This window comes from Cynocephalus volans, chromosome 7, assembly GCF_027409185.1.
Source record: "Cynocephalus volans isolate mCynVol1 chromosome 7, mCynVol1.pri, whole genome shotgun sequence".
In the NCBI taxonomy this organism is placed as follows: domain Eukaryota; kingdom Metazoa; phylum Chordata; class Mammalia; order Dermoptera; family Cynocephalidae; genus Cynocephalus; species Cynocephalus volans.
This window is the reverse complement of record NC_084466.1, coordinates 160,896,649-160,924,473: the sequence shown is the minus strand read 5'-3', so window position 1 is coordinate 160,924,473 and position 27,825 is coordinate 160,896,649. Positions and strand designations below refer to the sequence as shown.

The following is a 27,825-nucleotide window of genomic DNA, read 5'->3' as shown; positions in this document are numbered from 1 at the left end:
ACAGCTCCGCGAGAGGAAAAGCGGCAGCTGTGACCCAGGCACAGCAGGGCCAGCGTTTCATACCTCGAGCCCGTGATGATGCCACTTGACACTTGGTTAATCTGCCCTCACAGGAAGGGAGGCACATGTGCAGGGTGCAGCATTTGCAGGTGTGTGGGGAGCCCCAGATCCTGTGCCGCCAGTGGTGGCTTCCCTGGGCCTGGCTGGGCTTGGGCGTCAGGTGCCAGTCGCCATCCCATTACTCATGCTTGAGTATGTGCTCTGAGCTGGAGATGGCCCTGTGGATGAGGTGGGTCTGCACAGCTGGACAGAGCAGCCTCCTCACCAGGCTGGGCCCCTGTGTCACGCACACGCCTCCGCCCCGAGCAGGCTCTGCATCTGAGGCGGCGGGATTAGAAGATGCAGATACACATGCCGCGCTGAGATGTCTGCGCACTTCCTGCCTAAGGGCGATGCTGCATGAGAGGGACGGGTGGCCTTAGGAAGCCATCTGAGATACCATTGCAAGGGTGCTGTTATGAGAGCACCCTTCCCACATTCCCTTTGTGAGTGGGATCTGGGTGAATGCTGTAGATATTCAGTTGAGACCCTGGAAAGGCCAGACTCTAAAGCCAGGACAATGTCCTGGCAGTAAGAATTTCACACTAAGAGAAGAGAAAACTGAAAATAGACCCACCCTAACAAAGCCTGAAAACAGACCTAAACAGGATCTGGGTGGCTTGCTGGTAATTTCACTGTCTGTCAAAACAAAACTCAACATTCTTTACCTGTGATAACATAATGCAAAGCCTCACTACACATCACTTACAATGTCAAGAATATAACAAAAATTAGGAGACATGTGAAGAAGGCACGAAAAAGTAACCACTAATGAAGATAAAATCGTCAATAGAAGCAGTTGTAGAGACCACTAGAGTTAGCAAAAGAGAATTTAAAAGTAATCGTGATTAACAGAAGTAAACCCAGAGATTATGGGGATATTGAAATTAACAGATAAAAACTTTAAAACTTCCTAACCGAAGCTCACGAAATCAGAAGGCATGGGAATGACATCTTGTGAGTGCTGAAAGAAAAACCTGACAACCTAGAGTTCTATATTGAGTGGATATTTCCTTCAGAAATGAAGGAAAGTAAAGAAATTCTCAGACGAACAAAAGTTGAAAGACTCCTCGGTCAATAGAGCCGTACTGCAAAGAATGCTAGAGGGAGTTTCTCAGGCTGAACAGAAACAATTCCAGATGAGAGCATGCAAGGGCAGGATGCGAACCGACAAAAACGGACTCTTGACTGCTTAAAGGAGCACGAAAAACCATTTCTCTTGGGGCTTATGACATGTAAAGGTAAAGTACATGACAGTAGAAGCAGGGAGGTAAATGGACTTCAGCTGTTGCCGTTATCAGGTTCTTGCAGTTTGGGCGTGCAGCAAACATTACTGGTTTATAATAGAGTGTAGTAATTTAAAGATACCTTGTAAATTTCCCACGTAACTACTAATGGAAAAAGGCTAAATGCTATTTTTTTTAAAAAGGAGACAACCTGTGCAGGACCGAAGAGAGGGGGAAAGGAGGGAGAAGGGGGGAGAGAAAGAAGGTGGAAAATAGGGAAAGAGGGAGAGAGTGATAAAACGAACAGGAACACAAACTACCGTATCAGGAATGAAAAAGGAGACATCATTACAGATCCTGGCGACATCAAAAGGATAAGAAGATACTACGAAAATTTAAATGTCAGCAAATTTGAAGATGTAAATAAATTGAACATATTCCTTGAAGAATCCATTCTACCAACCTTGATATAAGAAGAAATGGAAAATCTGAATAGTCCCATATTTATTTATTTTTTCCATTTTTTTTATTGTGGTAAAACATATATAGCATAAGAATTGCCATTTTAAGCATTTCTAAATATACGATTGCATGGAATTAATTACATTCATGGTGTGGTGCAACCACTACCTCTATGTATTTCCAAATCTTCTTCTTCATCTTAAACATGAACTCTGTACCCATTAAGAAATAACTTCTCATTGTCCCTTCCCATTTCTGGTAACCTCTAAAACATTTTTTTCTTTTAATTTATTTTTCCTTAATTGACCCATGATAATTGTATATATTCATAAAGTACAATATGATATTTGGGCACATTTCTACAGTGTGCAATGATCTTATCAGGTTATTTAGCATATTTATCACCTCAAGCATTTGTCACCTCTTTGTGTTGGGGACATTCAACATCATCTCCACTGGCTACTTGAAGTTATACAGTAGTTTGCTTTTGACTGTAGTCTCTCTGTATTGCTATAGAACGCTAGATCTTATTCTTCCTAAGTCTCTACACTTCTGTATCCACTGACCACCGCCTCCCCCTCTTCCTCTCCCCTCCCCTTATCAGTCTCTAGTAACCACTATTCTATTCTCAATTTCTATGAGATCAACATTTTGAGCTTCCACATATGAGTATTTCTCTTTCTGTGCCTCGCTTATTTCACTTAACATAATTTTCTCCAGGCTCATCCACGTTGCTGTATTTGGCCGAATATTATTCTTTTTTATGGTAGAGTAGTATTCCATTGTGTACAGATACCACATTGTCTTTATCCAATCATCTGTTGATGGACATACAGGTCGATTCCAAATCTTGGCTATTGTGAATAGAGCCACGATAAACATGGGAGTGCAGGTATCCCTTCGACTTGATGATTTCCATTCCTTTGAATGTGCACCCAGAACTGGGATTGCTGGACCGTATGGTACTTGTATCTGTAGATTTTTGAGAAACCTCCATATGGTTTTCCATAATGGCTATACTAATTTACATTCCCACCAAATATGTATAAGATGTCCCCTTTCTCTGTATCCTCACCAGCTTTTGTTCTTTTTCACCTTTTTGATAGTAACCATTCTAACTGGGGTGAGATGATATCTCATCACAGTTTTGATTTGAATTTATCTGATGATTAGTGATGGTAAGTATTATTTCATATACATATTTTCAATTTGTATGTTTTCTTTTGAGAAATGTCTATTCAGCTCCCTTGCCCATTTTTTAATTATTTGTTTTCTTTACTATTGAGATGTTTGTGTTCTTTGTATAATCTGGATATTAATCCCTTGTCAGATGTATAATTTGCAAATATTTTCTCCCATTCTTCAGGCTTTTTGCTGTTGTCTCCTTTGCTGTGCAGAAGGTTTTTAGTTTGATATAATCTCATTTGTTTATTTTTGCTTTTGTTTCCTGTGCTTTAGAAGTCTTATTCATAAAATATTCGCCCAGTCCTGAAGTGTTTCCCCTGTGTTTTCTTCTAGAAGTTTTATAGTTTTGGATCTTATATTTAAGTCTTTAATCCATTTTTAGTTGATTTTGGTATATGATGAGCGATAGGGGTCTAGTTTCATTCTTCTGCATATGGCTCTGCAATTTTCCCTGCACCATTTATTGAAGACTGTCCTTTCCCCATATGGTCTTGGCTACTTTGTTGAAAATCAGCTAGCTGGAGGCTGTGGATTTATTTCTGAATTCTCTATTCCGTTGCATTGGTCTCTGTGTCTGTTTTTGTGTCAGTACCATGCTGTTTTGATTATTATAGCTTTGTAATATATTTTGAAGTCAGGGAGTGTGATGCCCCCACTTTGTTCTTTTGGCTCAGGATTGTTTTGGCTATTCAGGGTCTCTTGTTGTTCTATATAAATTTTTGTATTGTTTTTTCTATTTCTGTGAAATACGTCATTGGTAGTTTGATGGGAATTGATTGACTCTGCAGATAGTTTTGGGTAGTATGGTCATTTTGACAATATTGATTCTTCCAACCCATGAGCATCAGATGTCTTTTCATTTTTCTGCGTCTTCTTTAATTTCCCTAATCAGTGCTTTACAGTTTTCCTTGTAGAAATCTTTCACCGTCTTGGTTAAATTTATTCCTAGGTATTTTTTTGTTGTTGTTGCTATTGTAAGTGAAACTGCTTTCTTGATTTCTTTTTCTGCTAGTTTGTTGTTGGTGAACAGAAATGCGACTGATCTGTGTATGTTAATTTTGCATCCTGAAACTTTACTGAATTTATCAGGTCTAGGAGTTTTCTGGTAGAGTCTTCAGGTTTCTTTCTATATAATATCATGTCATCTGCAAACAGGAGCAATTTGACTTCCTTCTTTCCAGTTTGGATGCTCTTTATTTTTCTCTCGCCTAATTGCTCTGGCTAGGACTTACAGTACTATGTTAAAAGTGGTAGGATTAGGCATCTTTGTCTTCTTCCAGTTCTTAGGGGGAAAGCTTTTGGCTTTTCCCTGTTCAATATAATGTTAGCTGTGGGTTTGTCATATACAGCCCTTACTGTATTAAGATACTCTCCTTCTATACCTAATTTGTCAAGAGTTTTTATCATGAAGGGATGTTGAGTTTTATCAAATGCTTTTTCTGTGCCTATCAAGATGATCATGTTTCTTTCCTTTCGTTCTGTTGATGTGATGTATTATGTTTATTGATTTGCATATGTTGAACCATCCTTGCATTCCTGGGATAAATCCCACTGGATCATGATGCACAATCTTTTTGACATGCTGTTGGATTCAGTTTGCTATTATTTTATTGAATATCTTTGCATCTATGGTCATCAGAAATATTGGTCTGCAGTTTTCCTTTTTGTTGTGCTTTGCCTGTTTTTGGTATCACAGTGATACTGTGGCACAGTATGAGGTTGGAAGAATTCCATCCACCTCAATTTTTTGAAATAATTTAAGAAGTATTGGTATAAGTGCTTCTTCAAATGTTTGTTAGAATTCAGTCATAAAGCCATTTGGTCCTGGCTTTTCTTTTTTGGGAGAATTTTTATTACTGATTCAGTCTTGTTATTTATTATTGGTCTGTTTAGGTTTTCTGTTTCTTCTTGGTTCAGTCTTGGTAGGTCATGTGTCCAGGAATTTATCCATTTCCTCTAGGTTTTCAAATTTATTGGTGTATAGTTATTCATAATAGCCTCTAATGATCCTTTGTATTTTGGTGGTATAAGCTGTAATGCCTTCTTTTGCATTTCTGATTTTATTTATTTGGGTCTTTTCTCTTTTTTTCTTGATTTAGTCTGGATAATGGTTTGTTAATTTTGTTTATCTCTTTAAAAAACAACTTTTCATTTGATCTTTTGTATTTTTGGTCTGAAATTCATTTATTTCTGCTCTGATTTTTATTATTTCTTTTTTCCCACTTATTTTGGGTTTGACTTGTTCTTACTGTTCTAATTCCATGAGGTGCATTGTTAGGCTGTTTAACTGAAATCTTTCTATTCTTTGATGTGGGCATTTATTGCTGTAAACTTTCCTCTTAATACAGTCTTGAATGTATCCCATAGGTTTTAGTATATTGTGTTTCTGTCCTCATTTGTTTTGAAAAATTTTATGATTTCCTTCTTATCTCTTCTTGGACTCGCTGGTCGTTCAGGAGCATCTTGTTTTATTTCCATGTATTTATGTAGTTTCAAAAGTTGCTCTTGTTATTGATTTTTAGTTTTATTACATTATGATCATGAAAAATACTTGATATAATTTCTATTTTTTTGAACTTGTTGAAACTAGTTTTGTGGCCCAGCATATGATCAGTCTTGGAGAATGTTCCATGTGTTGATGAAAAGAACGTATATTCTGAAGCTGTTGGATGAAATGTTCTGTAAAAGTCTGTTAGGTCCATCTAGTCTGTGGAGTCACAGAAATCTGATATTTCTTTGTTGGTTTTCTGTCGATCATCTGCCCAATGCTCAGAGTGGGGTGTCAAAATGTCGAACTGTTACTGTGTTGATGTCTATATCTCCCTTCAGATCTGATAATGTTTGCTTTTATATATCCGGGTGCTCCAGTGTTGAGTGTATATATTTATAATTGTTATACATTCCTGCTGTTTTGATTCCTTCACCACTATGTAATGGCCTTTCTTGTCTCTTAGTAGTGATTTTGATTTAAAGCCTATTTCATCTGATAGTATAACTACTCCTATTCACTTTCATTTTCCATTTGCATGAAATATCTTTTTCTATCCCTTCACTTTTACTCTACATGTGTCTTTGGAGGTAAAATGTGTTTCTTGTGGGAAGAATAGAGATTTTTTTTTTTTATCCATTCAACCAGTGTATGTCTTTTAATTGGGGCAATTAATCCACTTAAATTCAAGGTTATTATTAATATGTGAGGTCTTACTCCTGCCATTTTGTTGATTGTTTTCTAATTGTTTTGTGTATCCTTTATTTCTGTCTCTTTGTCATTGTTTGTCTTTGTAGTTTGGTTGTTTTCTGTATTGATAAGTTTTGATCCGTTTCTCTTTCTAATTTGTGTATCTATTCTATGAGTAAGTTATATATTTTCAGGTGTTTTTGTGATGGTTGTTACTGTTATTTCTCTTTTAGATGTAGGACTGCCCTACACATTTCCTGTAAGGCCAGACTGGTGGTGGTAAGTTTCCTTAATTTTTGCTTATCTGAGAAAGATGTTATTTCTCTTTTGCTTCTGAAGGATAGCTTTGCTGGGTATAATGTTCTTGGCTGGCAGTTTTTTTCTTTTAGTACTTTGAATAGATCATCCCATTCTCTTCTGGCCTGTAGGGTTTCTGCTGAGAAGTCTGCTGTTAGTCTAATGGGGATTCCCTTATAAGTGACTTGATACTTTCCTCTTGCTGTTTTTAAAATTCTCCCTTTGTCTTTAACTTCTGAAATTTTGACTACCCTGTGTCTTGGAGAGGACATTTTTGGGGTGAATATATTTGGGGATGTTTGAGCTTCCTGGATTTGGATGTTTGTATCTTTCCCAAATCTAGGGAATTTTTCAGTTATTATTTCATTAAATATGTTTTATGTTTTACCTTTTTTGTCCTCTTCTATTTCTGGAATGCCCATAATTTGAGTATTTGTTTGCTTAATAGATCCCATAAATCTTGTATGTTTTGTTCATTCTTTATTATTTTTATTTTTTGTCTTCTTTTTTGAATTCTCCTACAGTAGGAATTGCAGGCCTCTGTGGTGAGGAAGGGGGTTGATGTGGGCCCTTTACCTACCTCTTCCCCCTGTGTCTCTCCTGTGCCAGTACTGGCAGTGGAGACATGGTGGCTGAAGCCATGTGTATCTTTCTCCTCTCTATGCTGTCATTTTGGGCTTCCATGCTCCACAGGGATCTTGCCAGTTTCCTGCTGCACTCCTGTGCTCTGCCACAGATTCTCCCATCAATATTTAGCTGTCTGTGAGTTGTTCTGGTCCTTTTCTGTGAGAGAGATGCACCCTAGGCACCTGTAGTCTGCCATAGTTTTGGAAGCTGGGAAGTGCACGGTCCAGAGGGTACAACTGGTGAGGCCCTTCTTGGTGGGAACTCTCAACAGGGTCCTATTGTGACCAGGGAATCACATCCCATATTTATTAAATATATGTAGTTCATAATTTAAAAACATTTCACACAAAATTATCCAGAACCAAATAGCTTTACTGGTGAATTTTTCTAAACATTTGATGAAGAAATATACTAATATTATACAACTAATTGGGAGAATAAAAAAAGGGAAATACTTTTGAAATCATTTTATAAGGTCAGCCAAATCTAGATACCATAACTTGGCAAGAACATTATAAGAAAGGGGGAAAAAAAATCCCAAATCCAGTTATGTTTATATATAAAATATATAAAGAGAACAATATATCATAGCCAAATAAAATTTATTCCAAAAACGTAATGTTGATTTTACATTTAAAAACCAATTACTATAATTCATCTCATCAATAGAGGAAAAAAACATATAATCACCTCAACTTATGCAGAAAAAGCATTGATGAAATTCCATAGCCATTCATGAGAAAATGCTTAGCAAAGTAGGAATAAAAGGGAGTTTTCTTAATATGATTTTTAAAAAGTATTGCCAAAACAAAATGAAACAAAATAAAGCAAAAACCAACCTGCAACTATCATTATACTCACTGAAGAAGTAAATATTTGATGCTTTCCTCTTGAGGTTGGGAATAGAACAAGGGATTTCCACTATCAACACTTCTGTTCAAAATTATGCTGGAGGTCTTAACCAATGCATTAAGACAAGAAAAAGAAATAAAAGGTTGTGATTGGAAAGGAAGAACTAAACTGTCTTTGTTCACAGATGACATAATTATGTATGTAGAAAATCTAAAAAATATCTACAAACAAGCTATTAGAATTAATAACTGAATTTAGCTAGGTTGTAAGATACAAGATCAATATAAAAATCAATTTTATTTCTATATATCAGCAACAAACAATTGGAAGATACTATTTTAAAAATTTAAAAAGCAATACCATTTATAATAGCTAAAATATCAAATACTGTCCTCAGGAGTAAATATAACAAAAATATGCAAAAAACAGAAGAAAATCTACACAAATAGTCATTATATACCATGTTCATTAAGGTTCAAGACAGCAGTTTTTCTGTGGAAACTGGCAAGATGATCTAAATTTCATATGGAAAAGCAAAAACAAATCTTGAAGAAGAGAAAGAACAAATTTGGGGAACTTACATTACTAGATGTGAAGACTTACTTTAAAGCGTAAGAAATAAGACACTGTGCTACTGACGCAGGGTAGAAGAGACAGACCCACAAAATAGAATCATCTAGAAATGGACCCACGTATACAGGGTCACTGGATACGGGACAAAGAGCTGCCAAAATTCAGTGGGGAAAGGCAGTCTTCTCACAAAACGTTCCCATCACAACTGAATATTCACACGTCAAATAAGGAACTTGTACTCGTACTGTTCACAAGAACTAATTTTAGATGGATCATAGAATTAAATGTTGAGAAAAACAATAAAGTGTCTGGGAAACAACACAGAGGAATAATATCTTCATGACCTTAGGTAGAAAATAGATTTTTAAACAGGACACGAACAGCCTCACCTCTGGGACCCTCCCCCTGCACAGTGCAGGGTACGCACCTGCGCTGCAACGATCGCTCCCCAGAGAGCCAATCAACCAGCCAAGAGTGAGGAAGCCCCTGCTGTGGGTGGCTTGCATCTGACATCAGTGATCTTTGGCCAAAGCCGAAGCCTTGCCCAGGCACCAGCACTGGGAACCCCGACAGAGCTGCTGCTGTGCTATGTTTGGAGACGCCATTCTTGAAAGTGAGCTCCTGCCCAGATTCTGCATGGGTCCATCAGAGATCAGGGGCCTTGCACACATTCCTGGCCACTTACCTGAAGCAATGTCCCAGTTAAAACACAGCTGTGGAGAGCAAGGCCAGGCCACTCCTCCCCACCCTGAGGCCCCCAGGCGGCATCCAGGAGAAGTAGATCTTGGTCGCAGAGCAACCTTTTTATGGGGTCTTAATTACTGCCGTGTATCAGTATTCTACTTTAGCTGTCTGGACAACTGGAGGAGGAGGAGATAATATGATAAACCACAGATTTGTATGAGAAAGAGGAAATTGTTTTTTGCCCTTAATTCTTTGGTTTTACAGGATTTTTAATAACATTCTGGGCTTGTATTTTAGCAAATGCACTTAAGTGTGCAGCTGTGTGCAGGACAAACATCTCTCCCAGACTCCATAAGAACCGGTGGCTGATCCCCTGGGGTTGCAACACAGCCCTGTCCTTCAAGCAGGTCACCAGCGAGATATGCCAGGGAGGACAGGAGATCTGCTGCGGGCATCCCTGCCTGAACCCAGAGGCAGCCAGAGCCAACCGACTCAGTGCCCTTGCTGTGAAGCTTCTCGCTCCTTCCACTGCACTCTGACTTCAGAGAAAATTTAGAAGAAAGCCACCAGAGAACCGGCTTCTCCAGGAGCACTGCACAGGACACATGCAGATGAGGACTCGGTTCCGGAGCCTCCTGAGGCTCCAGCTTTCCCTTCTGTAGAATCAGGGGGCTGGCCACATGGCAGAATTGTTGGGTCCCCAGACTCACCAGGGATGTTCTGGCCCCATGGCTGTTTCCTGATGTGTTCCACCTGGGACATTCTGATGCATGCAGGGGTGGAGAGGCAGCTCAACCCCTCAGTCCCACCCACTGTGACCTTCTGGGCAGGGTGGGGGCATTGCTGATGCCCCGATAACCTGGGCTCTCTGCAGAAGTCTCATAGCCCCCACTGTACCGCAGCCCTGCCCTGGTAGGGAGTGTCTGCAGGCAACCATGTCCCCACTCACTACTTGGCTTCTCTCTGAGACCTCTGAGCCCCCACCAGGTGCCACATCTCCAGCCAGCACTTAGGGTCCTGGGGCAAGACAGAGAACATTTGCGGCTCTGGGAGCAGGTGTGGCCAAGCCTGGCTCGGGTAGTCTGCTCCTGCCCAGGTCCTGGCCTGCTGTGTGGCCTTTCCAGTCTTGCACCATTGCAGGTCAGTCAAGCTGCCCACTGGGTCCCTGAGATGGCTGCAGTCTCCCAATCGGCACCCTGGAACCCTTGGTCCAGAAGATCTGCAGACGGGCTGGTGCAGGGGGTGAGGGCTGGGGCAAGCAGGCAGTGGGCCACACCCTGAAACACTAGCATGTCCAGCCTAGGGGTTGTGGGGAGCTTCTGGCTTTGGGCCCCTCTAAGGGGTTGTTGTGTTTTTGGCAAACTGGCTGCCACTTGTTGAAATCCATGCAACAAATATGTATTGAACACCTTCTCCAGGTGCTGGGGATTGAGCAGTGAATAGTGCAGACCCAAAATACAGACAGGACACTTTGCTTGTCAAAGGTGGGGGGTAGAACCTTGAATTATGGAATCAATTTTGGGAACAACACGGGGGAGCTCTGAGCCCACTCTGGATGCCTGAAGGAGCCGAATGTCCCAGACCTTCTCAGCACCTCCCTCCCTGCCCTGCTGGCCGGGACCATCTGGGGATGGAGCTCGGTGCATGGGCTGCCCCTACCCACAGGCAGCTGCACACTCAGCAGAGTGCGACCCTGTTCAGGGCACTGGCACGCATAAGGTGCTCTCTGTGTAGATGCAGGAGGTGCAGAAACCTCTGCACGCTCTGCAGCATCAGGGTCAGGCCTGCTCCATCCACAGTCTTTTCCATTCCAGACTTCTCCAAAAATGCTTCTGACCTTCCCACTCCAGCACAGCTCCCTCCCCTCTGCTCCCAGGCTGGGATGTCATGCTGTGTCCCACGCCACCTGCCAGCCAGAGCCACAGCACTTGCGGTCAGTGTCTCTGGTCCACCCTCACGTTCACATTGTACATACCTGCACACTGGGGTCTGGGGTTCGCCCCTTAACTCACAGTGGAGTTTTAGGGGCCAGAATGTTCTCTCACAAACTATGTGCCTAAATGAGAATATCTAGGATGTCCTGAGGCCTCCATCCATTACGCAAGAGGGCCCCACTGGGACAGCGTCATGAGGAAGAGGGTCCTGGGCTGGGGGCCAGACTCACAGGTGATGCCGGCTGGCTCCTCACTGCAGCTAATGCTCTCGGGGCATCTCCTGTGTTCTGGGCACGGTGCCAGCCATAATCTGGCCCCACAGCAGTGTTTGTCTTTGACTGGGCTATTTTATGATTGTGCAGAGAGGAAAGCTACCTCGGAGAACACTGCTAGCAACCCCACTGTTTCCTGTGCACACATGTACGAGCCCTGTTCACGCAATGCAAATGATGCTCGTCAGGTGGGGAAAAATTCCAAGCATTTTTTATTCAGGAAAAAAAAATGATTCCAAGCTTTATATGGAAGTCTAAAGGGTGGGGAGAGTCAGGTTACTCTTGAGGAAGAAGAACAAGGTGGGAGAACCTGCTGCTCGAGAAATCAAGGCGTGTTGTAACAGCACAGAGTGGACGGAAGAGGGACTGATGACGGGAGTGATTAGGAAGCTCGTCACGTAAGAATACTTAATATACGACCAAGGTGGCACTATGGGATTGGGGGGGGTCTTTCTAGTTAAGGTTGCTAAGACAACTGTGCATCCATCTGGACAAAACATAACCTGGCCTCTACTGTACAATGCGCATGCACGCACACACGCACACACACGTGCACACACATGCACACACTGCGCACGCACACGCACGTGCGCACAGGCATGCACACTCACACGCTCATGTGCTCACGTGCACACACATGCACACACGTGCACACACCGTGCACACTCACACACACATGCACACGCACACACACCGTGCACACACTCACACGCACACTCACATGCGCACGTGCACGCGCACGCACACACACACACGCACACGCACACAGAGTCCAGGGGAGCAAAGACCTAAGTATAAGAGACAAAACTGTAAAGTTTTGAAAAGATAAAGCTTCACGACTAAGATAAGAGGATTTCTTAAACAAGACACAAAAAGCGCCAATCCTAAAGGAAAAAAAAATCATCAAATTAGACTACTTTAGAATGTAAAACTTTAGATCACAAAATGATACCATAAAGAATATGAAAAGATAACCCACAGAGTGGGGAAAATACTTGCACTTTATATAAATATATTTTTATGTAAATTTTAGGATCAGCTCGTCCATGTCTGCAGAAAGCCTGTTGGGATTCTGATAGGCATGTGTTTGATCTTTATATTGATTTGGGGAGAATTGCAATCTTAACATTATAGAGTTTTGCAATCAATAGACATGGAACATCTCTCTATTTACTTAATTCATCCTTAGTTTCTCTCAACAATGTTTTGTAGTTTTCAGTGTACAAATCTTGCACTACTTTTGTAAAACTTATTCCTAAGTATTTTTCTTTTTTTATGCCATTATGAGTTCATTCCTTGTGCACTGTTTGTTGCTAGTATACGTAGTATATAAAAATACAACTGATATTTATATACGTCTCTTGTATCCTGAAATTTGCAGAACTTGTTTAACAGTTCTAGTAGTTTTTTTGTGGATTCCCTAGGATGTTTTATGTACACAGTCATGTCACCTGCCAAAAAGGACAGTTTTAATTTCTTCTTTCCAATCTGGTGCTTTTAATTTCTTTCTTTTGCCTTATTGCACTGACTCGAATTCCTCTTCGAGGAAAGATAAAAAAGATAAAAGAGAAAAAGTCGCCAACAAAACAGCAGAATTTCTGCCTGTTCATCCTAAAGTAAAGCCCCCTACACACATGCAGCGCCTCCTCTTAGCTTCCTCTGCCAAGGACATAAGAGACAAAGACCCCCTTTCACTCAGGGAAGTCCCCACCACAAAAGACAGCAGCCAGACAGACCACGCCACAGAAAAGAACTCTGACACAACCCGGACAATGAAAGGAACAGAAGAAAACTATTAAAAATAACCAGTTATAATATCATCCTCAGATATTCATGATATTGCATCTATGAATGACAGGGGGGTGCCAAAGAATTTTTGTTTCAGAGAACAAACATTTCTGAGAATTAAACGTATGATGGCAGAAATTTTTAAAAAGTGAACAGAAAAGTTAGAAGAGAAAGTTAAGAACATTTCTACAAAGTAGAACAAAAAGCTAACATTGGAGAGAAAAATAAGAAATTAGAATATCAATTCAAAGGTCCAACATCTGACTAATAGGAGTTCTAGAAGGAAGAGAAAGATTTGCAAAGCAGTCAAGTTTTCCACGGCTGAAGGCCTCCTGACCACCTGGGGCAACGGAAGAGCAAACCCTCATGTCACGAGCACATCGTCACGAAATTTCGGTGACACTCCGAGCTCAAGGAGAAAGTCCTGTAACTCCTGGGTGGAGGTGGGGAAACGAGTAGGGACACAGCCGCGCGTAAGAGCAGGCACCAGAATGACAGCAAACCTCTCTGCAGCGTACTGGGAGTTAAAAGACGGTGCAGAAACGCCTCTCAGCTTCCTGATGGAAAACACTTTCAGCTATAATTCCACACTTAAAATATCAAATGTGAGGCTGGAGTAAAAACGTGTCCTACATACAAGGCTCACAGAATTAATCTCCCATCCTCTGTTTCCAGGAAGCTACAAGAGAACATGTTCCATCAAAAATGAGAACAACAAATCGACAAAGGGGGAGATATGAGGCAGCCTGACACTGAGCAGGGGGGAGGGGGTTCCTCAGGACGACAGCCGGGTCGCAGGTCTGGGGAGGAAACAGCCCCGGCAGAGGAGACAGCGTGCTCCAAAAAAAGGTAAATGAATTCCTACCGCTTTTGATTGTACTGAAATTCTGAGGTGTTAGTGACATAGGCACTTAGAAAGTTAAGCAAATGACAAAAAGTTTTAGCTCCAGGGAAACCAGGCAGGTACACACGAGGCCAAGGGTCACTCCGTGGGCCTTTGGTGAACAGCGCTCACACAGCGACTGGGAGGCAAGTGGTAGACATTCACCTGCCCAAGGTGGAACCCGAGCACTACGTGTGCCTTTCTCTTTTGCTCCCTAGACCCACTCTCCCCTCCCGCTCACTCCGTGCCCAGAAGTGGGCATTCACGGTGGCACGCACGCGTTCCAGCCCCCTGGCTCCTGGCTGGGTTTGGACAGCAGGAGACATGGAAATCAGAGGCAAGAGAGGCAGGCCTGGGTGTTTGCTCCCTCTTTTCCTGGCTGGGTGGAAGCCAGCAGCACTGAGCTCCGCTCCCCATGGCCACCCTGCTGTCTGTGGCCTGCACCCGCTCTCCAGGTCTGGGAGCCCCCATGACCAGGCCTCAGTGAGTTTCCTGTGATGCTGCCCACACCTCGTGAATCACCCTTCACTGAAGTCTCCTCTGTGACCTCTTTTGTGTGCGACACCTGTTCCTGCTGAGACTTGGCCTGTGTAATTTAGGGGGAGGCTGGGGGAGTGGGAGTAGAGCCCCCAATGGGGAGGGGTCATCGAGGGGGGACCCAGCTAAGACTGAGAAGAAGAAACAGAGGTTAAGCGTGCTTTTGGAAATTTGGAATAAAATACAGAATAATCAGCTAGAGGCTCTGCAAGTAGCTGTCTCCGGGGGCCCAAATCAGGGGGTCCAAGGGGATGACAGGGAACTGTGTTTTCTGCCATAAGCCTTTAGTTAAGAAAATAAGGCCACCTTCCCTACTATAGACATTAAATCCAGCCATGACCAACAGAAGGGTGGTGCAGAATGGGGCAGCAAGTGCTCACTGTCCTTTTCCAATCCTGCCAGGACAGTCTGACAGCCGCTTCCTCCCTAGCAGGTGTACTGTCATGTCATGTCATGTGAGGAATCCACCCAGTTCTCACAGGTGGTTTCTTGGGCCAGATCCTCGGGTTGCTAAAGGCGATGGCAACGTGCAGCTCAGGTATGGATGGAAGATTTTATGGGGCAGGAGGGAGCAAGGGACACCCTGGAAAAGGGGAGGGGACTATCCAGCTTAGGATTGTTTGGGGCACCCATGTGTGCACTGTGGCAAAGTTGTGTTTGCCCCACAACCCCCAGTTCTCCTGTTCTGGTCATGGGTCCAGAGTTCCTGCCACCCTGCTGGGAAGTTCCATACGGCGGCACAGGCTGGAGGTGGTCTTTCCAAGAGGCCCAGGGGCGTAGGGAGAGGTGCGGGCCCTATGCGTTCGGCCCACTGAGGGGCATCTCAGTGCCCGGGGGCTCCAGGTGGTGATGAAGCACAGGGCAGGGGCGTAGGGCACCTCCAGGGTAGAGCTCTATTTCCCCCAAATTACTGACAAAGCCCACAGTCTGAAGGATGAGGGCGCAGTCGGTCCTTCACAATCCCTGGGTGTCCTCTTCACCTTCTTAACCCCGGGGCCTTGAGAACGTTCTCTTCCAGCATCTGCCATGGGATTCCTGGGTCTCTGGAACTATTTAGAACTCTTAGGAGGCACCAGATGAAGGTGCCAATATCGGACCCTATCAACCTACAAAAATGGCACTCTCCTATGGCCCAGCCTCAGAGCCATGCGTCCCCAGATAGGGCACGTGGCACAGGAAGCATCAGGACAGCCTGGGGCGTCACCATCCTCCCTGGGCCTCTCTGGACCCAATGAGTTCACTGGACTCTGCAAATCCTCCAGGCAGGACGCATGTGACTCCTGCCTCGAACACAGTGGGCCCTGCATTGCTTCTAGTTTAACCTGGGACACTAAGAAGGCAGAAGTCTTTGACAACTGTTTTAGGGCAAATGGGGAATGCTGACTTGCAGTTTTCTTGTTGTCGCCCAGGTTAGACATAGGAAGTAACGCTGGTGTTGGTGGAGGGGACAGAGGCTAGAATTTCGCCTGCTCGGTGGGTACCTGCCTCTGCGTTCTGAACTGTACCTGGTGTTTTTAACAGTCTAGCATCTCTGGCCTGAGATGCGTGTGCTGCGAGAACTGGCACTGGCGCAACCCCGTGCCCAGCGCCCCACGCCCCCAGTTACCCGTGCCCCCTGTGCCCCGTGCAAGCCCATCACCAGCGCCCCCCATCCCCCGGCCCCCGCGCCCCACGTACCAGCCTGCGGATCTCGCGCTCGCACTCCCTCTTGATGCGGCTGATCTCCTCCTGGTGCAGGTGGTACACACTGCGCATCTCAGCAGCCTTGACCTTGTCGGCCTGGATCGCCACGGTCAGAGCCTCCTCCACCTGCCTCTTGGCGCCCTTGAGCTCGGAGATCTCCTGCTGCATCCGGACCTTCTCCACCTCGAACCCCCTCTTGGCCTCCTCCTTGGCCTCGGACAGCAGCACGGTCTTGACCTTGTCGGGCGCGCCGTCGCGCAGCGCCGTCAGCAGCGCCTGCAGCCGCTGGTTTTCGTTGTCCTTGATCTTGACGACGCGCAGCAGCTCGGCCTCGTGCTGCCGCAGCAGCGCCTCGCGCACGGCCTGCAGCTCCTTCATCTTGTCCTCGTGCAGCTTGCTCTTGAGCTCGGTCACCAGGACCGCGTGCTTGTGCTGCTCGTGCTCGCGTACCTGCCTCAGCTCCTGGCTCTTCTCGCGCTCCACTCTGCTCACCTGCAAGACAGCAGAGCGGGAGCTGACCATCCTGGGGTGTCCCCTTCACATGTCGCTTAAAAACCGAAATCAAACCTGACTGATGGAGAGGGTGAAGAGGCACCCGTGGGCTCCACAGTGGAACTCTCCCGGCCTGGGCATCGCCAGCCTGGAAGGTGAGGGCACGGTCCCCAGGTCGCCTGCCCTGCTGCCTGATCTGGGGATGGGCCGTGCGGGAGGCGGGACGCTACTCTCAGATGAACCTGCCAGGAGGTTCAGGGGGTTCAGGGGGTTCAGGGCCGCTGCGTGGACACAGCCCGTGGGAGCAGCGTGGGGCTGCGTGGACAGGCGCTGCGCTCCCTTCAGCCCCGTTTCCTCACTCAAAACACATGGCACTGGGCTTACCTTCTGTGGCATTCTTGTCAAATGGGGAAAGAAACCTAACGTGCTGACCTGTATCCGGGTGACATCTAATTTCTGAGTGTTTGAAAGCACTGAGAGTTTTGACCGGATGTTTTTGTTTTCACCCAGATATGTAAACCTTTGAATTGCCATGCCACCCACAATCCCGCATGCAGGAGGTGCTCAGAATCTATGGGATGAAAGGATGGCTGAAATTCAGATCTGTCCTGGATCCACCCTGTGCTTGGAACGTCACCTGAGCTCAGCACTCCTACCCGTGCCTCATGGTGCCAGGCCCACAGCCAGCCTCCTGTCCCCTCGGCGGGAACTGACCCCCTGTGAGGCTCTGTTCTTCCCGGCCTCTCGGTGCTGGAGTGGACCCCAGCTGTCTCCTGCTGCTTCCCTTCTACCCGCACTCCATCCCGAGGCCCCAAGCCCATCCACATGCTGCTGGCCCCAAATTCTCACCTCTGGCCCAGCCCCCTCTCTGGAACTCCAGGGGCCAGTCCATTTGGCAACCATGAGGACCAACCCCCATTCACCACTCCAGATGGACTTGCAGCCCACCCTCTGCTGGGAGGCCTGTGAGGCTGCCTCTCCAGAGTCCCTTGCTCCCTGGCTCCTCTTGGGGACAGCCAGTGGGTGGCACGAGCATGACACGGGGGACACAGCAGCCTCCAGCAGCCCCCTGCCAAGCCAAGGAACTCTACCTACAGCCACAGCTTCTGTTGGGAGGCAGCCCCTCTTTCGAGGCTGCAGCTCTTGTAACTGGGACCCTCCCCTCACTCCTGCAGGTGCAGGATCAATGTCAGCCTCCTTCCCTGGATGGCCCAGGTGATCCAGCCCCTATTTACAGAAGACTCACAGTCCCTCCTGCCTCCTTCTGTGAGTAGTCCCCTGATCATCCTCTCTCAGACACACTGCGGATGCCATCTGCTCCTGCAGACACGGCTGCCTCACGGACACTTCACATGTCATCGGTCTAAACAGAGCTCTTTGCCACTGCCCACCTCCACGGTCTCCCGTTTCCAGGACAGAACGGTGCTGCAACCTCTGTTCTTGGCTCCTACCCTTCCCTTCCTTATGTGCCTCCCCAGACCATCAGCAAATCTGTCATCTCCACCTCCAAAGCCCACCCCACGCCTGCTCACCCCTCCACCCCCTATTCAAGGCTGCACTGTCTCCCAACTCGCCTCCCCGCTCTGGCTCCACTGCAGTCCATTCTCTGCAAGAAGCTCTCTCGAGGCACAAAGCTCATTGCTTCGGCCCCTGCGTCCCTCTTCCAGGCCTCCGGTGCATCCCAGAGCCCTTGCAGGGAGCCGTGGAGAGGGCCTCACCCTCAGCCACCGTGGAGAGCAGAGCCAGTTTCAGCCCTTGCTCATGGGTCCTTCTCACGACCTAACAATAGTGTACCTGGCATTTGGTATTTTTCCCCCTGACAGTGTGCAAACTCTGATCCCACAAAACCTGGACCCGCTTCTGCCACCCACCCTCCCTTGTTCCCTTGGCTGGTGCCCTCCCTCAGAGCTGGCCAGTAGCCTCTGCAGATTCTTGGCATAACCTCCTCTGGAACCCGGGCTTGTCCCCCACTTCTAGGGCCACCGTCCCCTTGCCCTGCCATGGCACACAGATCCCATTACTTTTTACTTTCTTTATAGCAATGATCACACCCTGAATGTGCCTTATGTCTCCCTTTGTGACTGTCCTATCTCCCTCCCCTGCCAGAGGTAACTCTCCTGGGGGTAGTGGGAGGTCAGGGGAACTTAGGCTTGTTTGCTGCTATTTCCCATGAGGACAGTCACGTGCTGCTGACTCATGCAGCTGGCACTGCCCAGATGGCAGTCCTATTATCCTATGGGGTCCAACCCTGAGACTCCCCTCTAGACGGCTTGGACCCTGCAATGCATAGAGAGATTCCGACCACCACGCTTCTCTCTGAACCTTCCCCAGCTGTACACAGGGCAAAGCAAACAGTGGTCCCGCTGTCTGGATTTCTGCCTAGACAACCGGACTTCTACCGAAAGTCTGGAGCGGACAGATATTCATCCCTGCCTCCATCTGAGATGAGCCTCCTTCTCCAGTTCAGTTTGAGCTCAACGCATCACAAGAGCAAGGCCTTTGATGGTGTTTCTAAGTCACTTGGCAGCGGGGTGGTCAGTGAGTCCTTTCTCCCGCAGGGGGTCCACTTCCGTAGGATTCCAGAACATGCTGTGTGTAGGGGCAGGAGGGAGGGGGGATGGTTAGTTAGGGGGCCACTAGATTACCTACGTGGGTGTGGCACTGAGGGTCAGGGTCACGTGGCTTCTGCAGCTGGACATGGCAGCGCCAAAATTAACACCTGCCTCCATGGATCCAGAGCCCCACTTGTCTTTCCTCTTAACAGACAACAATAATATTCACCTTCATGAAAACTTCCTGAATGTGGATCAGCAGAGACAAGAAAAATGGTGCCGCATGTGGCAGAGCAGATTTTTTTTGGAGGGGGGTGGAGAATGGAGGAGAAAGAAATACAAGCAGAACAGTTCAAGGTTAGATGGGGTTGAGTCCTGGCTTGGAGATGTGCTGCACGACCGTGAGACCACACCCGCCCCAGCGCGAGCCTGCAGTCCAGTGTCGATGACTGCCATGCACAAAGGTCTCTGCCCACGTCAGTACCAGACACGCATGGAAGGCGTAGCTGGAAATCCAGCAAACCAGCCGGAAGCCCTCTCCCTCCTGCCCACCCCAGAAATACCCGCAGCGCGCAATCGATGGGCTGGAGCAATTGGCTTCTCACTGCACATGGCAAGGTGGGCTCCCATCCGCAACAGCGAGTCCGCTTCCCGGTTACCGGGAGCTGGGCAGGAAGGGAAGGACTGGTAAACCACGTGGGATCATGGGAGACAACTACGCACCACAGAGCCATCGTCGGGCTGGCCTTGCTCACCTGTACATGTGAGCAGCACGCAGCTGAGCGGAGAGACTCGGCTGCCTCGCAGCTCCGGGGGGAGACGAGGAGGTGCCCGTGAGAGTGCCGCGAGGCTCTGTCTCTCTGTGATCCACTCACTCCACAGTGGGCAGCTCTCGGAGGCCCTGTCCACTGAGGGGTCTGCTGAATCCCTTTCATCTTTAGATGTCTGGGCTTAAATGTGAAGCTTCCCACGCTGCCCATGAGACTGACAGATGGAAGGAAGGTGACCCGGCCAGGAAGCGGATGTGGCCAAGGGCACTTGGGTGTGCGAGCTCTGGTTGGCCGGAGGGGGGAGGAAGGGTGTGGATTTCAGGCAACAGAGTGAAACTCACAAAACGCCCTGGGTAGGTGGCACCAAAGAAGGTGAATTGACCAACATGGCCTAAACAGCTGAGCCCAGGTAACTCTGGATGACTCAGGTTTCTTTTCAGGAATACAAAGCAGCCTTCCGATAACTCATTAAGAGTTAAGCTTCTTTCACCAAAGAAGCACTTGAAAGCTGTTTCCATGAGACCCCACAACTGTCTCCTCAAGGAGCCGCAGCCTCCAGGACCTCATCAAGGTGAAGGTGTGGCCGACGTGGACGGTGGTGCTGACTCAGAGAGCACAGTGGCTCTGCAGGCCTGCCAGGAGCCAGCGGCAGCACGGGCTGCTCCTGGGTCACGTGCGCTGGGCCGCTCCCGTTCCGCCGGCGTTTCTGGCCTCTTGGCAGGCTCTGAAGATGAAGGGGGCTGAGGGTTTCCTCATTCAGGGCTGGGCACGTCCTCTTGGCAGCTGGTCAGTTGCCTGGTGGAAAGGCAGGATAAACACTTGATTCTTTCCTTTAATTTACTCAGTTTTCAAAATAATGAATTGGTTCCTTGTCAGCCTCAAAAGGTAACCAGTTAGTTGTTTCCTTAGGAATACATGGATGTACCTGTATTTGATGGGTTTCAATTCATCACAAATCTAACCCTTACTGAAGCTGAGAATGGCCCATGTGTGGCCAGTGGGTGCCCCTTCGGGTGGGTCTTGGAGTGTGCCAAGCACACTGGCATGTCGAGAGCGCCCAGGGTCATTTTGCTCATTTCCTGCCACATATATCCTCCAGTTGCTCTGATTTCTTTTCCTGGGAATGGAACGGTGTTTCAGGATCACAGTCAGGCCCCTGGGGCTGCTCGCTGCTCCTGGGCAGGCCACTGTTGTAAGGCCTTCTCTGTGGACAGTTACACTCCTGTGCATATATGTCATGTATCACTATATGAAGGAACTTCAAAAAGTTCATGGAAATGGAATTAATTTTGAAAATATGAACTTTGTTTGTCAACATAAGCTCCATCGAGTTCACGGCACTTTTGTAAGCAATGACACCAGCCATTTCGTCCATCCCTAAAGACCTGAGGGTCCTGGGAGGTGAACCATGTTGATGTAGTCTTTTTCACATTATTACCTGAAGAAAAATAGGGACCTTTTAAAGACTTTTTAAGGTTAGGAAACAACAAGAAGTCAGGAGGAGCCAAACCAGGACTGGAAGGTGGATGCCTAATGATTTCCCATCAAAACTCTCACAAAATTGCCCTTGTTTGATGAGAGGAGCGAGCAGGAGCCTTGTTGTGGTGGAGAAGGACTCTCTGGCGAAGCTTTCCTGGGTGTTTTTCTGCTAAAGCTTTGACAAACTTTCCCAGACACTCTCATATAAGCAGACGGTCTCGTTCTCTGGCCCTCCAGAAAGTCAACAGCAGAATGCCTTGAGCATCCCAAAAGCTGTCGCCATGACCTCTGCTCTCGACTGTACGCTCTTGCTTGGGCTGGACCTGCCACCTCTGGGAAGCCGTCGGTCTGATTGTGCTCTGTCTTCAGTGTCGTTAGGGTAAAGCCACGCTCCATCTCCTGTTCCAGTTCTTCAGAGAAATGCTTCACGATCTTGATCGTGCCTGTTTAAAATGTCCATTGAAAGCTCTGCCTTGTCTGCAGCTCTGACCTGGGTGTGACGGGTTTGGCACCCGTGGAGCAGAAAGTGTGCTCACTTGTAATTTTTCAGTCAGAATTGTGTGAGCCGAACCCATCGAGATGTCTGCTGTTTCTCTGTGAACCGTTGGTCCTGTTCAGCTAGGGCATGAGCAAGACTGACTTTTCCCTTGCAAGCGGATGCGGACGGTCCGTGCTGTGGGCTCCATCTCCAACACCATCTCGTCCCCTTCTTCATCTGTAAACTGCTGATTTCTCTGGGCCACTGTCCCCACACGCTTTTGTAAAGCACCAACTATTTCACGGTTCTTCCACCCAAGCTCCCCCATAAATGTGATGTTTGTTCTTGCTTCAATTTTAGCAGAATTCTTGTTGCCCTGACAGGCCTCTTTTCAAACTGATCTGATCCTTCTTAGTGCCTTAAACTAGATCCTGTTCAGACATGTTATAACAACTTAGTATGAGTTTATTTTGGTGCAAAAATATTTTGAAATCCATGCATAGTTTTTCATAAGATGCATTTTCCATGAATTTTTTAAAGACTCCTTGTCTGTATATGATACAGCACCTTTTAAGTTTGTATTAGCATTTATAATTTCCAGTTCAAATCCAGGACTACAGGGTTTCTGTTCAACCTCTCCTATAGTCCATCTGTGTCTTGTTCCCTCACACTGAGAATCTTTGTTTTCAAGGGAACAGATGATAGAATTAGAATATCCCATAACTACTCTTTTATTTTATCCACATTACACATACAATTGTTTCAGAACACAATAGTTTCAATATTAATGCTCACACTGCCAATTATGATTACTGAAGACGATTTGTTTTCCAAGTTTTCCATATTCTCCCCCCAATATTTTATGGTTGTACTCTATCTGCATGGTCAGCTCATGCAGCCAGTATATTTAATACTCTCTCCCTTTGGACTCTCATTTAGCTTTTTTCGAGGAATTCCAAAGTATTTCTTAATTTTCCCATGGAGTTTGCACAGACAAAACCTACGAGGCCAGGCCTAAGCGAAGGTCATATGTGATTCCTACACGCTTGCCACCGCTGAGGTTTAACTCGCAGAGTGGCTCTCTGTTTACTGCTCGCTGGCAGTCCTAATGTCGGTGTCTCTCTAGTTACTGTGGTGTCAGAAGCCCGTCTTCCGGTAGATCTTTTAGGAAGAGCGCGTGGGCACAATATTCCCTGAATTCCTGCGTGCCCACAACGCCTTGTCCACTCCCCATACTCTTGAATGTCGGTTTTACTAGAAATACAATCCCTGGCTTGCATATTTTTTTCCTCAAGTATCTTAAATATGTTCCTCACTTTCTTCTGGCGTTAGACCGTTGCTCTCAAACATCTGATAATCATACGAGTTTCTTTTCCTTTTGACTCAGGTGCTCTTTGTGCCTTGAGGCGAAATTTCTTTTTCTCTAATGTTGCTCGAATAGCTGGTGTTGGTTGCTCTGGGTTATAGTCTCAGGTACATGGTGTTCTCGCTCAATAAGCTTTTTTCTTTTTTCTTTTTTTTGGTTTTAAACCTTTGGATGGTTTCTTGAATTACAGTTTTTTAATGTTCGTGCTGTTTTCTTCAGTTTTCTTCTTTGTTGAATTCTATTACCCATTTGCTGGAAAGATTTTGCCCATCTTCAGTATCTGTCTTTTGTCTCCCATCCTTTTTATCTCCATTTTTTTTATGTTTAAAATTTCCCTCATTTTCACCTGCTATTTTTCTTACAGTATTATTTGTTGTGTTTATATGCTCTTGTGTCTCTCTAATTTAATCTTTATTTCTAAAATATTTTTCTTTTATGTATAATTTTATGTGTGCTGAAACACTCTATGCATTTTTCTAATTTTTATTTGTTTTTACTTATGTCTTATATAATTTTCTTTTTAAAAATTTTATTTGTAATTGATAGATAGTAATAATTGTACACATTTGTGGGGTATAGTGTGGTGCTTCCATACATGTGTACACTGTGTAAAAACCAAAGAAAGGTATCAGCATATCCTCACCTCACACATTTATCATTTCTTTGTGGTGGAACATTCAAAACCCTCTCTCTAGCTATTTTAAAATACAGGATATTGTTTACCAGAGTCGCCCTGCTGTGCAAGAGAACATGATATAGTTTTCCTCCTGTGCGCCACTGCCGCCATCTGCGTTAGAGCGTGTCTGGTGTGCTGTCACCGTCTGCAGGGACCTCATCCTGCTTCTCACTCCTTGCTTCTTATAGTGACTTGATGAGATTTGGTATTTTCCTGCTGTTCATTTATGTTATTTTAGTCTTCCTGAACTTCTCCCGAAGAATCCTAATTAGGTTCCACATCACATAACCACGTGCAATCCCACCCAGTGAGTCCTGGTATTTACTCTCGCGCCTCTCCTGCTGTCAGAGGTGGACCAGGTGCCTGCATGCCATGTGGTCACTTCCTCAGTGTCCTCAGGGACCTGGAGAGGCAAAAGAGCTGGACCAAAAAGCCCAAATGACCCACTGCACAGGGCCGGGCTTCCCATCGCCATCATCGTGGCTGTGACAGGTGAGTAGAAACAAGGAGGAGTTTTTGTCACTGCTCCCAAAATTCCTTTTTTTTTTTTTTTTTTTTTTCGTGACCGGCACTCAGCCAGTGAGTGCACCGGTCAGTCCTATATAGGATCCGAACCCGCGGCGGGAGCGTCGCCGCGCTCCCAGCGCCGCACTCTACCGAGTGCGCCACGGGCTCGGCCCCCAAAATTCCTTTTAAAAGGCTCTCAGACCCCAAAGGCAGAGGCCCTCCCCTGGCCAGTGGGGTCCGCTGGTGCTGACTCGGCCCTGCTGTGCTTGCTCGGAGCGTGAGCGCACCTATGTGCTCTGAGGGGTGCCCACCACTGCCCGGGTGCCGGGCGCTGCCCATCTTCTCTCTAACCATCGCTGCTGCCTGTCCGGCTCGGCCTCCCAGCACTACTGGTCAGAAAACTGGCTGATTCCCTGACAGGCCACCTCCACGGTCCCCCACCCTCCATCAGGGGGAGCCAAGAGCAGTGGAACGTCCCCGGGGAGTCTGCCGAGGCCACCAAGGGGCTGGGCAGCAGCTGGGAGCCGGCTGGAGGACACGCCACACCAGGGTCAGACCTGCCCTGGGGCCAGCTGTTTTGCCCCGAAGACCACAGCTGCCACCCACCCGATGCCAGGTGCCATCAGTCAGAAATGACCACCAGTGACGCTTGAGGGGACCCTTCCCCTCCTGCTTTTGTACCTCCATCTCCCTCCCTGTCTCTGCCTCTGTGTCTCTCTGTCTGTCTCTGTCTCTCCATCAAAACGTTTATGGTAAAGCAACCTTTTTCTCACAGAGCAACATTTTGCAAACAGCTTCCCGTTTTACTAACCATAACAGCTTCTAAGCATCCACGACACTCACGTGCTGTTCATCATGTCATCTGTTCTCTACTGCGGCACATGGAGGTCGTTTTTCATTTTCTCATGGCATTTTTCTTTTACTTACATATTTTAAAATTTTCAAGTATTGCAGTAATAAATTCTTTCTTTTATGGCTTCACCTTTAAAGACGTGATTAGAAAGGCTATCCTCACACGAAGTTTAACTAGTTAATTATTTTCTTCATATAAATATATATATATATATACACATATGCACTAAAAATTTTAATCCATATGGAAAGTAGATTGGTATAATTTATCCCAGAAGATTAACCAGTTGTCTCAACTCTACTTACAGTAAAATTAACCCTTTCTCTACTTACTTCAAAACTACTTTTATCCACCAGGGATCACGGGAAAAGAGCAAGCATCACATGCACTAAGAACAGAGGGGACTTAAAGTAAGGGACTGACGGCAACCGGAGGGGCGGAGGTGCACGGAGAAGGTGGTGGCCAGAGACGATGAGGGTAAGAAGGAGCTGCTGCGGTAGGGCTGGATGGGGAGGGGGCAGGAGTGGGCTCCCCGCTGCATGGCCGGGGTCCCAGCAGGCACGGGATCACTGAGGGGAACCACCTGACCAGTTTGGAGATCCCCTGGCCACAGGCAAGAGGCTGGTCCATTGGTGCTAGAACTGCAGATAAGGGGTGCCAGGGCGCACTGGGACTGCCAATGGCACATGGCCACCTGTAGAGATGCCAGCAGGACTGGAGCAGGAAGAGAGTCTGCCCCCTCCTGTGCTCTCCAGGTGTTGGCAAGGGTGTCTGGGAAATGAGGTTTGTAGTGTCCCAACCCCCCCAAATAGATGGCTGAGCACAGTAGGTGAGATCGAGAGTGACAACCAGCAGGCAAATGCCTGCACCACTTTTATCTCAGGAGGCTCCTGGATGTCTTGGGTCGCTTGCTGGACTTCCTAGTCCAATCCATCAATCTCTGTCTTGTCCAGAAGCTTTTTCCAATGGTAGCTTTATAGTATGTTTTAGTATCTGTTTACAGCAACTCCCCTGGTTACCTACTGTCCGTTTTAGATCTTTCCTACCAATTCTTGCACATTTATCCTTCCAGATTAGAATCATTTGCTCAAAGCCCATAAGAAGCTGAATTTTGAATTAAGGATGTGATACATGCGCTGGCATCTTTACAGTGCCGAACACTTCCCTACGGGAAGCGACTCTCCCAGGCATGTCTCTGCCTCGAGAGTCCTCCTCACCCCCCAGTTCCCCTCCTGCCTCTCCCTCCTCTCGGTGCCTGTGGCTGTTAATTCGCACGCAGCAAACAGCTGCTGTCCGTTCCCCGTCTGCCTCCTCGTTATCCTGCTGGGCGCAGAGGGGGCAGGAACACGTCGCGGGGCTGGGCTTGCACAGGGTCTGCTTCCACGATGGATCTCAGCAGGAATCCCAGCAGGTGGACAGACGAGCAGGAGGCACCTCTTGCTCTACCCGGCAGGTTTGGGGCCCGTGCCCTGCCTGCTGCTTCCTGGCGGGAGCCCACACTTAGTAGCAGACGTTTAAGTAAGGAACAGCCAGTGTCCCCGCAGGCTGCGCCGCTTCCACAGGGTCCCCTTCTGGAGCCGCTCACTCCTTTCTTTATCCAGCCGTGTGTGAACTCTACGGACGGCGGTTCAGTCCACGTCGGCTGACTTGCTGTGCTCTGGAGCCTGCAGCCCATCCAGAAAAACTGCATTTTAATTCGTTACCCTAGTGAAGGGTCTGTTCCTCGCAGGTACTTTGCTATACTTATCGTTTTTGAAAAATCAGTGTGATCATTACAAATGAGCTGTCACAAAATGAAACACTTTTAAGAACCTTGAGCTTTTCTTACATCCGGCAGGTCATCCTTTTTCAGGGGCTGGCGCTGCTGGTCAGGCGCGAGGCCGTCACCCCTGCAGGTGGGTGGGGATCACTTTGGATGATGGGTGTGGCCAGACCGTGACCTGTGCAGAGGCCTGGACGCTGTCCCAGGAGCTGAGTATCTTGGAACAGCCTCTGAAGCTCTGGCCTGAGGCCATGTCAGCCCCGAGGTCCTCACCCAGCACTCAGACAGCAGGGGCTTCGACGGCTTCCTGCTCCCTCCCCACCCCTATCCCCTCGACCCCTGCCCAGCTCCTCTTCCGGGTCCTTTCTGTTGTCAGTGAAATCCCACGGTTTGCAGCCTGGCTGCAAGCCTTTCCAACTCTTCTTCTGAAGCAAAGCAGCGACCCCCTCATGCTCCCCGGTGGAGAGCGCTCAGCCACGTGCCGCATTCCGTGGGCTTCCACCGGCTCCTGGCTCGTGAGAGCAGACTGTTAAATATGAGGAATTTTGCGAGTTGGTTGTTAAGCCATTGGTAGCTTGAAATCATCCTTGGTGGCAGTATCTGCACCATG

The 27,825-nt window shown here is 47.0% G+C and overlaps 1 protein-coding gene across 18 annotated transcripts in view; it reads right to left on the bottom strand.

The window, feature by feature from the left end:
* The window catches only part of JAKMIP3 (Janus kinase and microtubule interacting protein 3), a 76,390-nt gene that overhangs the window by 34,885 nt on the left and 13,680 nt on the right, over positions 1-27,825 (bottom strand). For 17 of the 18 annotated variants that reach the window (XM_063101939.1, XM_063101940.1, XM_063101943.1 and 14 more), the window contains exon 2: positions 16,275-16,772. In XM_063101939.1, the coding sequence (XP_062958009.1) occupies positions 16,275-16,772 (498 nt within the window). Of the gene's footprint in view, positions 1-16,274; positions 16,773-21,710; positions 21,728-27,825 lie in introns of all 18 variants that reach the window. The other variant, XM_063101945.1, reaches the window with a different exon arrangement.